Source organism: Myotis nattereri, assembly GCF_964212035.1.
Source record: "Myotis nattereri genome assembly, chromosome: 2".
Classification (NCBI taxonomy): domain Eukaryota; kingdom Metazoa; phylum Chordata; class Mammalia; order Chiroptera; family Vespertilionidae; genus Myotis; species Myotis nattereri.
Genome location: NC_138076.1, coordinates 22,144,820 through 22,163,056, shown reverse-complemented (window position 1 = coordinate 22,163,056; position 18,237 = coordinate 22,144,820). Strand labels below are relative to the sequence as shown.

Below are 18,237 nucleotides of genomic sequence, written 5' to 3'. Positions count from 1 at the left end.
CCCATGGTTCTGACAGCTGAATACTTATGCTGAGGGCAAAAGCTGAAACCAGGGATCTTTAGAAAATTCCAACAGTATTCAGATTTACCCCCCAACAGAGCGAAAGCCAGGTACCAGAGTTGGCTGACTGTCAAATTTAGCAGAATATTTCAGCAGAAGCAAATCTAACTAATCAGTACAAAAAGGTTTTCCATGCAATATTATTTTAAGAGCTAGGGATATTAATGTGCTCTTTACTTGTAATAAAATGTAAGTATAAAAATATTAATCATAATGACATCAGTAAATAAGTAAAAACTGTGAACAATTTTATGTTGGAAGACCATTCACATTGCTCTCAATTGCTGAGCCATACCAATGGATTAAGATACTCCCTTGGATCAAAGTCTAAGTTTGCCACTCTCCATTTCAGACTCATATAGATCTTCCTATAAATATTTATATTTCAATGCATGTATATAAAAGTATGTATAAAGTATAAATGTATAAAATGAATTATATAAATACATATATATGTATACATACTAGAGGCCTGGTATGTATTTCTCACCTTTACAGAAAGGTTCTCCATAGAATTCCATAGAATAACCTACTTGTTTAGAGTATAAAATAGAATAATGTTAAAATATTTAATATCCATGTGTTTTAAGGAATATGACCATTGCTTAAGGGGAGACAGGCTTGTAAATAAAGAAGAACGGTGAGGACTCGGCTTTTCCCTGGGCTTGGAGGAGAGCAAAGCCGGTCTCCAGCGAGCCACGTTATTTAGTTTACTTTTAGCACTATCTGCAGCAATATTTCAGAGTAAAATAAGTAAAATATCTGTTCCTTTTCATTTGGCAGCAGCAAAGATCTCAGGGAAAAATAAATACATAAGAAATATGGAATCCCCACGGTATAATCCCAGGGTAGGGAAACGCACTTCTCTTAAATGCCTCCCTCTGGCATAATTGACTTTTCATGTGCATTTTAATAATGATATTTCAGCAGGTTGCAAGAGAATTTTTTTCTTCTGTTGTTGTTGTTGATGTAAATTATGGCTTGGAAAAAAAGTGTTATAAATCTAATTGCATTTTCACTTATATTAACAAGTCAGCACAATCTCCCAGCATGTTTACCAAGCAATTCCAATATTTACAGCTGACCTAATTGGTTGTGGGGTAGAGGCACTGAGCAATGTTTTATTGTCCTGATAGCTGCGTATGTGCTGAAGACAGCTGCTAAGGTGTAAAGCTACCCAGCGCCCCTGAAGCTTGCCTGCCTCATGTTTGCCTTCTTCAGCCAGTTGTAGAACAGGATAGGACAGAGGGAGGGAAAAGGAAGGGAGTTCTGGGGTAAAGAGGAGAGGAGTTTGTTAAAGGTGCCTTTTCCTACTTCTGTCTTTGCAAAAAAGATTTTCCCAATTATGTGGGGGCTGTTACAGATGCAAAGCTAACTTGTTCTTGGCAAGTTTGAAGGGAAAGTTATAGATAATTGCATGAAATCCAATAATACACTGAGTAAACATCCCTGATATTTGATGCTGAGTTCAGGACAATTGTGATCCTGTTCTTGACTTTCACTATCAAAGCCAGAGTGGTCTTTAGGAGCCAAGCATGGGTCTAACATAGGCTAGAAATTCTTATATTCTCAGGGGCTAATAAAAAGAAATCATTTCTACCAGGAGAAGACCATGCTGCTTCATAGGGGACAGGAGCTGGATCTACCTCTAACATTACTACAGATGAGTTCTGCTGCAGCCTTGCCACCCCTCATATTTAAACTAAAATTACGTTTATCTCTAAGTCCTCTCTCTCTCTCCTACCCACACTGTTGGTTTAACACCACAAATGTAGAATGCTCATAAAATATTAGCAGAAAACTACTTTGAGGTGAGTCTCCAGATCATGGGTTTGATTGCTTTGTAGACAATGCTGTCTTCTGTGTCATGGTAATGGCTGACATTTATTGAGAGCTTACTCTCTGCTAGGAACTTGGCCAAGAGTTTCACACTTAATCTTCTTGCTGGCCCTATGAGATTGGTACCTGTTTTTTTTTTTTTTTTTTTTTTTTTTATAGATGAGAAACCTGAGCCACAGAATAAGGGAATTGCTCATGATCACATAGTGTGGATGTCAAAGAGCTGAGATCTGACCTTGACAGTCCACTTCTGGAGCCCCCGCTATAGTCATAGGACTGGGTGGCCTCCTCCTTGACCACTCTTGTGTAACCTAAAAATAAACATGCCATAACATGCACTAGGCTTTGGGGTGTGGTACTGGATGTACCCAGGAGGCCTTGACTAGATGTCACCTAAAGTCATACCTCCCCTTCTGATTGATGCCTGAAATCTCCCAGTTAGGGCTCTATTCTTAGCTGCAGTCCTGGTTCCCTGATAAAAAGAAAAGCTACCCTGGAAAGGGTTAATATTGTAAACTTTTTTTTAATCTTTAAATTCTTTATTAGTTAAGGAATTACAAATGTGTCCTCACCCCCCCCCCCCCCCGCCGCCATGTTTTTGCCAATGACGATTCAAATAGATGTTGACAAGGGCAGTAAGTAGCTAGGAATTGTGAGTCCCTGAGAAGGGTGATGATGGGGTGTCAAACAGAGGGCAAAAAATGAGAATGAAAAATCTGTGGCAATTGCATAATTCACATTTTTCCCCTAGATTAGAAACTATGTAAGTCATGTCCTTATTCCTTGAACAGAGTTTTACTTAAAAAGCAGTGACTAAGCTTCACATGATTTTCACCTTGTCTTGTCCAGTTGGTCTTTTATATATGACCCCAAACCGACAAGGTAGCACCCCTGTCTTTTAGGAGATTATACATAAGAAGGATAACATGTAAAAATGTAGTATTTAATGCAAATTAATATACACACTCAGTAAATGATCGGTTGTCACACTCTGATTTTTATGCCCATGTTATGAAGACTGCTTCCTCATCTGACTATCCAGCTAAATCAATGGAAATTTCCATAACCACAAGTCCTAGGAGAGTTTGACTTCATTTTTCTTCAGACCTGTCCGCACAATCACAAAGAGGTTTTAAAAAGGCTTTTGTCTCTCCTTTATTGCAACCTCCGAAGCTAGTCAAACAGACAGGGTGAGGGCGAGGAGATTTATGGAGGGATATGTTGAATTTTCTATGGTATTCTTAAGACACTTTTATGAAGCCTGAAGCTCTCTTTGTCTTCTATTTTCAAGTAATAGTAATAAGATATTGTTTTTAAATCTAAAATATAACTTATTCGATACATATTTGGTAAATTATTCCCACATCCATGGTATTTTGCTAGAGCTGTGGCACATTGCTTCTCAGAGACCCAGTGTTTGCCTAGATGGGAACAAGAAAGGAACTAGAAAAGAGGTATTTGGAGAGTCTAAAACCGTGGTTTCCAACCTGTTTTTGGCCATGCCCCACCTAAGTGGCTAAAATCCTGATGTCCCCCTGTGACCTATAATTCTTATTATTCAAAAAGTGAACTAACTAGTCATGTGGAGGAAGCCTAAAGGGCCATAAACTTGTACTAAACAAGCTTCCAAAGAACATGGCATCCATGAAAGAGAAAAATAAAAGAGCAAAAGGACAGCTGAAATACTGAGGAAGAAATCACTAAGAAATTGTTAAAAAATAATAATAATTTGAAGTGATATGAAAAAATAGCAAATGAAGTTTCAAAACACATACAAAGTACTGAAATGCATAAATATGTCACAATATATATTTATATACTGTATCTGAGGCCTCTAGAACCATAAGAAATGCAAAAAATTCACTGTTAATAACTCATTTTCAAATTGCCCTCTTAAATATCAAATTGCCCCCCTGTGGGGCATGTGCCCCACACTGGGAACCACTGGTCTAAAGGAAAATACCTACTCATTCTTTTGAAATTCTTATTCTTCTACAACCCCTGTCACCCTAACCTATCTTTGGAACTCAGGCTGGTTGTGCTTAAAAATATCATTTTTGTTGTGTCAATCTATCTCTATCCCTACCCTCATAGCTATACCTGTAACTGTTTATGGATACATATTGTGTAATTGTTTACTTTGAACTTTGTAATGAAACTTGAAAAAATGCTTATTAAACTTCATACCAATGGCATGCTTTTGGTTTCCCAGTTATGGACTATATTTTACTCAAATAGAAAAGTGTATGCTTGTTGAGAGGGAAAGCCATTTTAAAAGCTTGATATAAAAGAATGGGAAAAAGGTGCCTGTTCAAATCTCATAATATCAATTTCTGTAGAAAGCTCAGACAGATGATTGTGAATAGGGAAGGACCACGTGGAGTAATTTCTTTGCAAATATTCTGCCCTTGGAAAGACCCTGGAAACTGGTCCTCAGTAACAGTTCAGACATCACAGAAGCTAAAAGATGGGGTTTCTCTTGCTGGGATCATCCAGGGCACGGCAATCAATAAAGTGTGCAGAACTGGGAGTAAAAATGGAAGAAGGGTCCTGTTTCATTTCCTAAGAGAACTGTGTGTGTGTGTGTGTGTGTGTGTGTGTGTGTGTGTTGCGCGTGCGCTGGAGGGGGGCATAGTACCTAAAAGTGAGAGGTCACAAGGATAGATGTCTCAGGAGTCATGGAGTCATGCCTGGTTATAAATAACATAGGGCTGGAAGTGGGTGTCCCAGAAGAGAAACCACTTCTCCCAGTTAGATGGTTTTCTCCAGGCCCTTAGTGTCAGTACACGCCTTGTACTAACATGCTTCTGGCCTGAGAGAGGATATCCTGGCAGTCCTCCTGAGTGGACTGTAATTTTCCCAGAAACTGAAGTCTTCCATGGGATCAGTTGAGCTGGAAGGCACTGGGAAATAGCCAAGGAAGAAGCTGGAATTGCCATAGAAAAGGAATGTTCTGGAGGGAAAATGGCAAGTTCTAGGCAGCCTTGGAGGTGGCAAAGTGAATGAACCAGCATGAGGCACTGCATTATAGATCTTTACAAAAAACCTGTTGATATGCTCCATGTAGCTGATGGCCTATGAGTGGTGAGTGGTAGAGATTGAAATTTTGGAAGAACTTAAATTTCAAATCCTCTCCCTCTGAATGTGAAAAAAAGTATTGGTTGCAAAGCATGGAAATATAGGAGCCAATGAAATGTTGGCAGAGGGGAATGAGAACAGAATGACATCAATATGAACTATTTTCTACTTGCTCAATTTGTATTGTGTTAGGTGCTACATAAAAACTTTATAAGTTTTATTTCATTAAATCCTCACAACATTTCAATCGCTTAGGTTCTAATATTATTTCTATTTTGCAGATGAGGAAACTGAAGCTTAAGAGCTAAAGAGAAATGCCCAGCTGGTGTTGCTCAGTGGTTGAGTGTCGACTTATGAACCAGGAGGTCACAGTTTGATTCTCCATCATGGCACATGTTTGGGTTGCAGGCTTGATCCGTGGTAGTGGGTGTGCAGGAGGCAGCCAATCAATGAGTCTTTCTCATCATTAATGTTTATATCTCTCCTTCTACCTTCCTCTCTGGAATCAATAAAAATATATTTTTATAAAAAAGCAAAAAAAAAGAGCCCTAAAGAGAATGGTTATCTAGGGCTTATGCCTGCTATCGTGACAATCTTCATGGCTGATGTTTGTGGGCATTTGACCTTTAAAGAGCTCTGACTGACTTGAACATTAGAAAAGAGAGAAAAATAAATAACATCCATGGTCTCTGGTATTTCTGAACGAATACGAAGAGCATAGAGAAGCTGATATTATAAATATGACCTTGGCTATAAGTTTTACAAAGACACAGTGGGAAGGGAAGTTATGTGGGAAGATGCATTCAGATTTCAAAATAGTCTATTGGAGTTGAATTAAGCAGACCCAGAGAGAGAAATGTGAGGGAAGGGCTGATAAGCTCAAAGAAGACAAACCTTTCTCTTAGAAATGGTTTCCTCTCCTGGCTCAGTTCTAACATAGCCTGCTTGGAAATGTCTGCCTCTCCTTGTTTCACTCGTTCACTATCTGTCAATACCTACTTGGGTTTATAAACACCCACTATTAAAAATACTGAATGACTTGATGTGGATATAGTGTTATTGGTCAGTCATACCATGACTTAAATTAGTTGTATCTAATTATTTTTTTTAATATCTAGTTAAAATAAATTTTACTAAAGAAGTGAATTTTGATAAAGAAGAGGCAGAGAATAATAAATACTTGTGAAAAGATAAAATAGACCCCCCTCAGCTCACCCAAAGCGGGGTGACCAGAATAAAGAAATTGGAAGCAAACAAAGGGGCTCTAGGAATGGTTGAGATGCATTTTTGTTTATCATAAAATGTTTCAAGGTCTGCCCTGGTCAGTGTGACTTAGTTGCTTTGAGCATCATCCTGTACACTGAAGGGTCACGGGTTCTATTCCTGGTCAGGGCACATACTCAGGTTGTAGGTCTATCCCCGGTCAGGGAGCATACGGGGAGCAATCGATCAATGTTTCTCACATGGATGTTTCTCTCTCTCTCTCTCTCTCTCTCTCTCTCTCTCTCTCTCTCTCTCTTTCTCTCTCTCTCTCTCCCTCCCTCCCTCCCTCCTTCTCCCTCTCTAACCTCAATAAAAACATAAATTTTTTTGCATAGGTCTAATTTTATCACCCTGAAAAGGAAGAGGAAATATTCATCTTCTCTCATTACATAACCCATTGATTTAAAGACACAGGACTCAGGTGAATAGACCTAGTGTTTATTTATTCAACAAATACATATTCAACTACCATCTATTAAATAGAATTGTGTGTGCTAGTCTAAGAACCTAATTGCTATTTATAACATTGCTTATTCTGTGGGAAAATAGAGACACCAGGCATATAATGAAATGTTGGACTATAACTGTTGTAGAAGTTAGAGCTGTCTGTATGGCTTTAAGTACTAAGAATAGAAAATTGCAGTTTCTGAACTGACCAGAAAACCCACTTCTGGCCTGAAGATAACAACTCTAAAAGCATTAGGCCCATTGTCAGCAAAACTATAAATAATATTATGTTGATTTTTGTATGTGAATGTAATACTATTAAGACATCCAAAAATAGATCACAAATAGCACAGATCATGTATTTGACATTTCCCCCCTAATAATGCCTATTTGTCTCTATGAAGCTATCAAGGCCATTTTATCACTCATTGTTGTTACCCATTACTTATGTTTGCCAATTTGCTGGCTAGAGTTATCTTTACCCTTTAAAAAAATAAAAATGAACAACAAAAGAAAAAGCCACCCTATTTGCCTAGCTGGTGTTGCTCAATGGTTGAGTATAGACCTATGAACCAGGAGGTCAAGATTTGATTCCTTATCAGGGCATATGCCTAGGTTGCAGGCTAGATCCCCAGTAGGGCATGCAGGAGGCAGCCAATGGATGATTCTCTTTCCTCTCTGAAATCAATAAAAATATACATATATTTAAAAATCCACTCTATTCTACAGTGGTTAGCAAACTGCGGCCCCTTGAGTGTGGCTTTTCCACAAAATACCATATGTGGGCATGCACGTACAGTGTGATTGAAACTTCGTGACCACACTCAAGGGGCTAAAGAGCCACATATGGCTCACAAGCCACAGTTTGCCAACCACTGCTATAGTACAAAGTGGGGGCAGAACCTGCCATTGATCTCATTAACAATGTATTTAAATCAGCTAAGCTAACAAACTCCATTGATGAAGTATCACAGAAATTCACCCACAAATGGTACTTATCTAAGGGTATACCACTGTATAACCAGCAGTGTGGCCCTGATTAGTGTTTCTGTTTATCTGTGTGGGTTTTGTTGTTGTTGTTGTTGTTGTTGTTGTTGTTGTTTTATTTTAGAGAGAGGAAGGGATAGGGAGAGAGAGAAACATCAATTGGCTGCCTCCTGTATGCCCCTTACTGGAGATCAAGCCCACATCCCAGGCATGTGTCCTAATCTAACCAGTAATTGAACCGTACATGGGAGGACACTCAACCAACTGAGCCACACCAGCCAGGGTGATTAGAGTTTTTTCTTAAGCCTCTAGTAAATGTGAACCTATCTTGCTTTTAAATTAAGAGGTATAAGCGAATTTAGCATCATCATAAAGATTATCTGGATGGGTTACTTTCACTATCTCTTACCTTATTTATGGGTTTTTAAAGCATATTCAAGGATCATCCAGCCAGATATAAGGCTGATAGGCCCAGTCTGTGGATAGACTAGGCCGTGTGGATCAATTCTCCTTATAGATACCTGCTTTAGACTATTTTCTTTCTTTTTTTAAAAAAAATATATTTTATTGAGTTTTTACAGTGAGGAAAGGAGAGAGATAGAGAGTTAGAAACATCGATGAGAGAGAAACATCGACCAGCTGCCTCCTGCACACTCCCCACTGGGGATGTGCCCGCAACCAAGGTACATGCCCTTGACCGGAATCGAACCTGGGACCTTTCAGTCCGCAGGCCAACGCTCTATCCACTGAGCCAAACCGGTTTCGGCTAGACTATTTTCTTATTTGTCACAGACAATGCGGGAATTAAAGACAATGGGAAAAATAACAGTAAGTTAAATTATTTTGTTTTTATAGCTGTCTTAAAGGATAGTGGGAAAAGTCAGTGAAACTGAATGGCTAAAATTACATTTAAGGATTTTCTGTAGCTTTTATTATCCATGAATTGCCAATCCTCTATCATCACAAAAGATATAGCAAAGAATAAATAAAAGTATAAACATGGTTGGAGCACAGATTGTCTTTAGACTATCCAAACAATTTTCCAATTGAACTTTGTAACAACTTTGCATTAGCATAGACATAATACACACACACACACACACACACACACTCACACACACATACACACACACACAATATCAATAGCAAAGAATGCATTCTTAAGAAATTTTAGGTATTATTTCTCACAGCACTCTACTTATTACTTCTCATCAGGTCAGCTGGTACATGGAGGGTTCCATGTTTGCCCCGTGCCTCGCCCATGTCATATCCTTCCAGGAGTTGAGATTCCCACTCTCATCTACCTTCCCAAACCCCAACTCCCACAGGAAACTTTCTGGAACAATCATGCAGCCCTCCTAACCTCTTCCTCTTTGACCTTCTGCTAGAATCATCAATACAGCACTTGAAATGCTGCCTTATCTGGCCTCTGGTTGATTTTATATGAATTTGTCTTGTTTACCCACTAGATTGCCTAGGACCATGGCCAGCATACTGCGGCTCACGAGCCACATGAGGCTCTTTGGCCCCGTAAGTGTGGCTCTTCCACAAAATACCACGTGCGGGCACGCACGTACAGTGCGATTGAAACTTTGTGGTCCATGCACAGAAGTCAGTTTTCGGCCTGGGCAAGTCTATTTTTAAAAAGTACTGTTGATATTTGGCTCTGTTGTCTAATGAGTTTGCCGACCACTGGCCTAGGAGATTAAACGTGATATCTATCTCTACAAAAACATCAAGCAGATGCCTACTTAGCACATAGAGACATTCAATAAATTTCTATTTACCAACCATTTTAAAAGAAAATAGAAAGATCTGTAAGTCCCCTTGTTAGTCTGTAGCTGTCATTAAGAGTGGGGCAAAGTATAAATTCACAAAATTCCACAATACCTTTCCTCTAAACAGTGCTTAATCCTTTCTCACAGATTATCTCAGTCATAAAATCCTAGAATAAAAGGCAAAGAAAGGTAGAAACTAAAATTCCTAGGACTTTGATATTCCTCCTAGTGCAGACATGAAGTAGTGGCACATTTGATGGCTCAGACATTTAACACCTGCTTCCCCTGTAGAAGAGGCACAGTAAAACCTCCGTTAAATGGACCCATCAATCCGGGATCCTAGTTAAGCAAAAGCATGAGTTTTCTTGTATTCTAAGAAAGAGGTGAATTATAGCAAAAACAAGATTAAGGATTTATCTCAAAATCCACATATTTGAAAAGTTCTGCTCTTATTACATATTCAATCCAATTTTATACACCTTCTTAGATACAATAATTGATAACTGCAACAATAAGTAATATTAACTGAGCACTTACCTCAGCCAGGAGTCAAGAAAAGTACTTTAAATACCTAATCTCGTTACAAAAAATCCTATAGAGAATTAATTACTATTATACTAATTTAAGATATCAAAACTGAAGCACCTAGATGGTAAGCAACTTGTCCAAGATCATATAGCTTAGAGCCAGCACTTGAACTTACCTTATATAATTCCAGAGCATAATGACTATGCTCTGCTTATAATACAGTATTTAATGGTACACAATCACATTTCTCAAGCATTAAATATTTTCTTGGTATCAGATAGCTACTAAATTACAATGTTGCCAACAGAGTTATTCATAATAAAGTTTATATTAATGGAATTTTTAGATCAACTCTCTATTTAAAATCTCTAGACATATCACCCTCCCCCTCCAACTCTGCATTCTAATTAATCAAGGTTTTAATGTATTAAAGAGCTGTAGGAAAAAAGGGGGGCAGAATTTACTGACCCTATTTAGCGATTCTGAAACAAAGACAATTTTATCATCAATTTGTTGGAAAGGGGGGATATATTAATAGTAAAAAAAGCCATTTGGAAATAGTTGAAATGCCATCCAACCCACACTTCTAGAGTGCTTGAAAGGTAATCTGAAAGAAACTGCATACATAACCTGTGGTTATCATATAAGTTATCTCAGGACTATTGGGGGAGGTATATTTACTTAGTTTAATGATACTGGGAGAAGAAGGGATGAATTCATGTTGGTGAGAAACAATTCCATTGGTCAGTATAGAAGCTGATAAAGCAAATATTCTGGTTTCAGTCAAATTTTTATTGCCCTGGGATTCTCAGAAAGCCATAGGGGACCAGAGTTCTCTGAGGCTCTTACCCGTTGGCACAGATCAAGTAGCTACTCGTACTTGATTCTTCCCTTGAAATAAAACCGCGAATTGCTGTCCCAGAGGGTTCCTTCATGCTGGTGGTCGACGCTGGCACTATTTTTGGCCCTGCAATAGCATTGCAATCTTAGTAAGTTGAAATAATATCTGTTCATTAGAGATTTTGAAACTTACTAATGGCTGAGATATTTCTAAGCCCCTAACTAGGGAGTAGCTGGGGATCCTTACCTACACACTAGTTCTAAGAGGGTCAATTATAGAAGGCTCTGTAATTTCCTTCTGTAGAATTAAGAGTAGGTGGAAAATGATTGTGAGTATTCAATACCATATAGTATGTTTAAAATAAGTACCTATTGAGTTGCTGCTGTATTTTTCTAATCCATCACTCCTCCCATCTCACCCAAAAACATTGCATCCAAGGAGCCTTCTTACTACAGACGAGGTGAAGAGCCACTATAGGACTCTAAGAAAAACAACAACGCACGATACAATCCCCTTCTCCCTGCTCAGATTGCAATTCATTCTACTAGGACAGTGGTCGGCAAACTGCGGCTTGCGAGTCACATGTGGCTCTTTGGCCCCTTGAGTGTGGCTCTTCCACAAAATACCGACTCCTGCTCATGGGTCACGAAGTTTCAATTGCACTGTACATGCGCGCCTGCACGTGGTATTTTGTGGAAGAGCCACACTCAAGGGGCCACAGAGCCACATGTGGCTCGCCGGCTGCAGTTTGCTGACCAATGTACTAGGACATTGGCTCCTTTTATTTTATTTTCCTTCATGGCTTCTTTATTATTAATTCCTAGAAAATTTGTAAAGTTCAAAATCTGAAAATAATACAAAAGTAAGTATTTTATCTGCAAATGGGGATAATACTGGGGTTTCAGAGGGTGATCGTGAGGATACATGCAAGAATGTTTGCAATTTAATAATAAAATGAGCAACATGAAGCTGCACTGAAGTGGAAAAAGCTGACTTCGTCCTGCATGCACATGTTGACACCCCATCATGCCATTCTTATTTCAGAATCCTTTCAACACACTAGGATAGGAAACCTTTATTGGTCACTTGGCACTCGGTATTATGATAAAAAATAACATTCTAAGGAGAGCTTTGGAAGTTAAATGCTTCTCTTTCACTCTTAAGGGCCCTGCATTATCTGCTTCCCTGAACCTGTCAGAGATGTGAAGATCATCTGAGAAGAAGTTATCTGAGTGAGGACAAAGTCAAAGAGCAGTCATCATTGCTACTCCTCCTCTTCCCTCACCCACACAAATAGAGAAGAAAGAGCTGGCCTTGTCTTCGTGTGTCAATTTAAGAATCATCTTGGTACCACTACTACTCGGAATGGGGAGTTCATGTGGAACAAGGCTTTAAACCACATAGCAGGTTTTGGATAACTGCAGACAGAAAAAGCCACAAGAAAATCTTGGTATCCCTCTTCTTTTGTGGTGATTCTTTCTGAACTATTGTAATCTATGGAAAATATCAATCGAGTCAAAAACACACTTCTGGAAGAAGAGAGACATCCTTTGTTTAGGTGATTTGTCAGCTTAAATAATCAGTAATTGCATCACACAGGTGTGCTAGGAGCCAGGCTTGGCATAAGATTGCTCCCTACCTGTAATCCTCAGAAGCCTCCACTTACATATGGAGGCTTGATGTGGGCTTTCAGGTTGACTGATGTTTCCTTATTTCCTGGTTACCTTTTGCCCTGGGGGAATGGCCCGGGGAGGGAACATCTGAAGAAAAGTCTGAGTGAGAGCTAGTGTGTTACCAACTGTCAGTCTTTAAAGGCTAGCGGCTTAGTATTTGGGATAGAAGCTGAGCTGTGGAATGTAAAGAGCAACATGCTCAAACTGGCTTAGGAACAATGGGACTTTCGGGAAGTCTCTGCCTTCTCAAAGCCTAACTCTCCAGCCAACAATATTTGCCAGGTCCTAAAAAAAAGAGTGTGAAATTTTTGCTAAAGCTTTGAATCTTTCCCGGTGCCATGCTTAATAAAATATCTTCTGAAAACACATTATGATCGTATAATGTTGGAAGCTTTCATAATTATCGAAGCACGTGCATGTATGTGGGGATCGGAAAGAACAGCCTGTATGAGGACTGGAGAAGTCTCTGGCTGTGTGTAGGCAGACTGGAGGTAAAAGGTGAAATGCTTCCTTCCAACTCTGAATTCTATGATACAAATGACCTTCAAAAAAGTCTAAAAGTGTTCTCTCCACCAGGGTGCAGATAAGCAACACTATTGTTGCCCTTGCCCCAGCTTCTATGCTGCTTCAAATGCTTAGGAAAAAGCAAAGAATAAAATAAAAACAGGAAGACAAAGCCACCTCTCTCAAGTCATTCTAAAACAGCTTAATCATTTTATTTATTTATATAAGTTTTTAAAATATACATTTTTTATTGATTTCAGAGAGGAAGGGAGAGGGAGAGATAGAAACATCAAAGATAAGAGAGAGTCATCAAAGATAAGAGGTAGTCATCAAGGAGGCTACCTCCTGCACACCCCACACTGGCGATTAAGCCCGCAACCCAAGCATGTGCCCTGAGCTGGAATTGAACTGTGACCTCCTGGTTCATAGGTCAATAGTCAACCACTGAGCCATACCAGCTAGGCTTCTTTATTTATATTTTTTATCTATCTATAGCTTACAGCATGCAGATAATTATTTTTGCATGTTTGAGACAAGAAATAAAATAGAATGGATATTGCCTACCTAGACTAATAATGTCTTGCCACAGCTTACTATGACTTCCCTATGAATATTCTAAAAAATGTTTCTGAATAGACCATTAGACATCAAAAAAGACATTGTAGCTAAGTCCTACGAATGACTGGAAAAAATGAAAGTCCTATATGTGGCCAATGGTGTAATTATCTCTCTCTTCCCCAAGTAGCGATTTCCTTGAAAGCTATGAGCAAACATTTTCCTTTCCTGGCATACATGGTAAGACCACATGTTAAGACATGCCTCATGCATGATTTCCATGTAGATAGCAATAATTCTATTCCTTTCTATCTCCCTCAAAAAGTCTTATCAGGTGTTCAAATGAGTGAAAATAATTACTGTATTATTTGGATAATTCCGAATCTTCTCCAATTTACTAAATACCTAATTTGTTGCAAATATTTACAAAATGTTATATTTACCAATCATTGTGACACACCTAAAAAGTTATATTATGTATTCTGGATAAGAACCACTGCTCTTAAGGGCTGCAGAGTCAGCAGGACAACAGATCAAGCCAATGTCTTGGTCTTGCAAATGTAAGGATACTGTTTGGATCACCTATTCAAACCATTTCTAACTCTTTTCATACCCTCTTTTCAATTCAATTATCATAATTCCCCTCTCTTTTTGGTGTGACTCCATCACAAAAATTAGCATTCTAATGAGAACTCTAAAGTAGTTTTCAGGAGGTGGGGATCAGGGGATTTGGCCACAACTTTCCGGAGGTCCATTTTCACATTGTTCACTCCCTCCACTCCTTCACATAGGATGATTTTTATGTGATCATCCTTGCCCTAGTTGAGGATCACTTCTCTAAAACCATAGGCATTAGAGATTTTATTTTATATTATTTTATTTTTTATTTCTTATTTTGATAACACATAAATCTATTATAAAATTTGAAGAGGACAAATCAGAGCAAGAAACAGTGTATGCCCACCTAGCAACTCCTGAGTTCATCACCTCAGATATAACCATTTTCAACTTATCAGCTTTTTCTCTTTGTATTTAATTCTATATTTTTATTTTTTTTATATTCCTGTTTATTAATTTTTCTATTTTGGACATTATCTATTTTCTTTCTACTGTAGAGCAGAAGGAGTAATTGTCTTTTTGCTTTTCTGTGTAAATTAGATAAGTCATTGGGCAGGAACTTTCCTAGTGCCAACTATAGAGTTCACTTCCTGCTATTTCACCACTGAAATCTCTAATGCCATTTAGAGATTTATTCCTTCTACTCTAAAGCCTAGTTCTGTTGGTCTTCATGCTCTGCCCAGCCACCATCCACCCCCCACCTGCAAAAAAAATCAAGGAATGGATTAAAATAAATATAATCTACTAGAACTTTTCTGCCAATTTTTATTTCATCTGTTTTTTCATTGACTAGAAAAAAATAATGATTCATTTTAGGTTCCCATAGGTAATATGATAATTAACTTATGTGTAGTGTTTACCATTTGCCAGACACTGGTCTTAATGCTTTGTATATTAATATACTCAATTTGTATACCTTTATATACTAATATTCTCATTTAACCCTCTGATATGTGTAATATTATTATCAACATTTTACATAAACAAGCATAGGAAGACCTTAAATAATTTGCCCTAAGTCATATAGCTAAAAAGTAAGAGACCAGTGCTGAATTCATCTTCTAACCATGGCAGTCTGTTGCCTCTAAAACTTTAGATTGGGAACTTAAGTGAGAACCTCTAGTGTGGCTCTAGTTTAGAAAAAGGAAAGTAATCAAAGATAATTATGAATCATAGAATATCACAGCGATTTTCAAACTTTCTTTTTAAATCTCATGGCACCCACAAACTAATTACCAAAATTCTGTGGCACACCAAAAAATATATTTTTCCATCATCTGATGAAATAAAAAATAGGTCCAATTTTGAAGCATTCACACTGGAAGGCTATTGTTGTATTGGTTGTTGTCACGTTTTTTTTTTTGTTTTTTTTTTTAAATATATTTTATTGATTTTTTACAGAGAGGAAGGGAGAGAGAGATAGAGAGTTAGAAACATCGATGAGAGAGAAACATCGATCAGCTGCCTCCTGCACATCTCCTACTGGGGATATGCCTGCAACCCAGGTACATGCCCCTGACCGGAATCGAACCTGGGACCTTTCAGTCCGCAGGCCGACGCTCTAGCCACTGAGCCAAACCGGTTTCGGCAGTTGTCACGTTTTTATTTGACAATCTAAGGGGAAAGAGGTCAGTGCCTCCTCAGTAGTCAGTGTCCCTGACTACATAGTTGGGTATTGCATGTTTTATAATCTTTGAAGCACACAGGTTGAAAATTGCTGGAATATCCAAATGGAAAAGGGCCGTAGCCATGATGAGACGTTCCCAGTTTGGAAATGATGACATCAAGACCCCAAAAGATAACATGTTTGTCCTAAACGACAGCTAAGGAGTGGCCAGAATTCAAGTCTTCTGCTTCTCATTCGGTATAGTAGGAAGAAGAAACTGGTGAGACCAAGAAAACTTAATTAGCTCAATAAAGGGGATAGACACCCTTTATCTGGCTCTGAAATGTGACTCAACATAGAATTTGTACTAATCCAAAGTCAGTAAAGTATTTATTTTGGCATCATTTTATGAAAGTTAATTCTCTGGGAAAATTTCCAGATATTATCATAACTTTCAAGTCTATAAGGACAAGCAGTCAGCTTCTATATTGATGTTTTTGGCACATTTGGGCTAAAACTAACTCTTCAGATTCAAATTCATTCTCTAACCACCAGGCCAGTGAGCATTCCCATGGTACTCTGCTGCCATCGTCTGGCAAACTGAAGTTAAGGACAGCAAATCTTAATACCAGATTAATAGAGTCCTGAATCAGTGGGATAGGCTTGGAAGGAGTGGTGACTGAGGATCAGTATGGAGCAGGAAGGAGAAATGATTATGAGAAGAATTAAAAAGTCCTGAGCTTAAACATTAGGTTGTAAATTGAAAGTCTTACTAATTTATTCCTTTGATACTATAAAATGCATGTCATAAACATGGGTAAAAATTGGCATATATGCAAAATAAAGGCAGGGCCTTTCTCTTTAAATAAAAATATTTCCATATTTATACTAGAGGACTTTTCTGCTTTTAAATATTTATTATTTATTGTAAAACAACATTTAAAAGTCAGTTAAATAAAGGGGTGCTTATGCCTTTTTATAAAACATTTTTGTTTTGCAAAATGATTGATAACAGTGTAAGTTTATGAGTGTGGATAATTTATTTGCAGAAGTTTTATTTTTATACCATATTTATAGGGATATGTCTACTGCACAAAACCATGCTACATTTTCATATAGTATAAAGATATGTACATTGAAAGGATACTTTTGACACATTTTTTCCTTCTTATTCACACCTTCTTTAGTGAGATATTTCTCCTATTTAGTAAAGCCTCATCTATTACCTAAAAAAATCTGTATTGTTATAGAATTTTAAAAGAATTAATGGCCCTAGCCGGCTTGGCTCAGTGGATAGAGCATTGGCCTGCAGACTGAAAGGTCCCAGGTTTGATTCTGGTCAAGGGCACATGCTTGCAGGCTTGATCTCCCGTGTGGGGCGTGCAGGAGGCAGCTGGTCAATGAGTCTCTCTCATCATTGATGTTTCTATCTCTTCTTCTCCCTTCCTCTCTGAAATTAACAAAAATTTATTTTTTTAAAAAGGATCAATGTTTAATTTTTGAATCCAAAATAGGGTGTTAAAGGCCATCTAATGAACAATCTACTTCAGACTGAAGCATTTTGGGAAATTATATATATAATCTCCCAAACTATCTTAGAGTCTCAAGGGGAAATTGAGAGATTCAGAGAACATGGAGGCAGGGTTGAGACAGAGCCTTTAATTTGGCCTCTAGAATGCCACCCTGAGAAGTTCCGTGGACCTGCTCCTCAGGGAATCTTTGGTAGAACTCATTTGCCTGGCCTGTGAATGAGTTGGACTAGATAACTAATAAGGCTGCTTTCAGCCATAAAGGACTGATCCTCAGGTCTTGTATGCCCAGTAGGGAAATGTCTGCTACTTCTTGGCCATGTTCAAATGGGCATTGTCCTTGAAGGGATGGGACCTATCCTTGTTCCTTGGCCACACACCCCGAAGCTGTGCCGAGGACATGCAGGTGTAAGGTGCAGTTACCTGAGAAGTGTTGATGGTTCCTGCTTTTGCAGCTACATCTTCGAATTAGCTCAGGAGAATGCACATCACTGTGACAGGTGGCACAGTAAAAGAAGGCTCTGGACAATGAAAGCAAATCAAGGATGACTTATGTGAGACTTAACACTAAGGAAGCATGGTGCTGACTCCGTCTGCCTGCCATTAAGTTGTATGTGCGTTAGGATTTTCTCCCCATAAAGTAATAAAAAAATTACCTTTTGACCTGCTTTGCAGACTCAGCAATAAAGAACCCTAATGTGTTCTTCTGCAACATGACCTGAGCAGGTGGATTTAGTATCAGACCACTAGAGACGAAAAACAAACAAACAAAAAGCAAGGCATTTTTTTCCCGCCAATATTTGGTGTTTCATTTTTGTCATTACTGATGGATTCTCTCAGTTCCAGAGACACTAGGACTCAATCCCCTTTTACTGCTAAACATGGTAGAAAATGTAAATTTGGCATATTCAATACTCTGATTACTGCTAAA

At 38.4% G+C, this 18,237-nt stretch overlaps 1 protein-coding gene across 1 annotated transcript in view; it reads right to left on the bottom strand.

The window, feature by feature from the left end:
- KCNU1 (potassium calcium-activated channel subfamily U member 1) overlaps nucleotides 1-18,237 on the bottom strand; it is a gene marked incomplete at both ends in the record, with an annotated part of 123,101 nt that overhangs the window by 57,854 nt on the left and 47,010 nt on the right. The window contains 3 exon segments of the mRNA XM_081082242.1: nucleotides 10,830-10,947; nucleotides 17,730-17,827; nucleotides 17,963-18,052. Coding sequence (XP_080938368.1) covers nucleotides 10,830-10,947; nucleotides 17,730-17,827; nucleotides 17,963-18,052 — 306 coding nt within the window.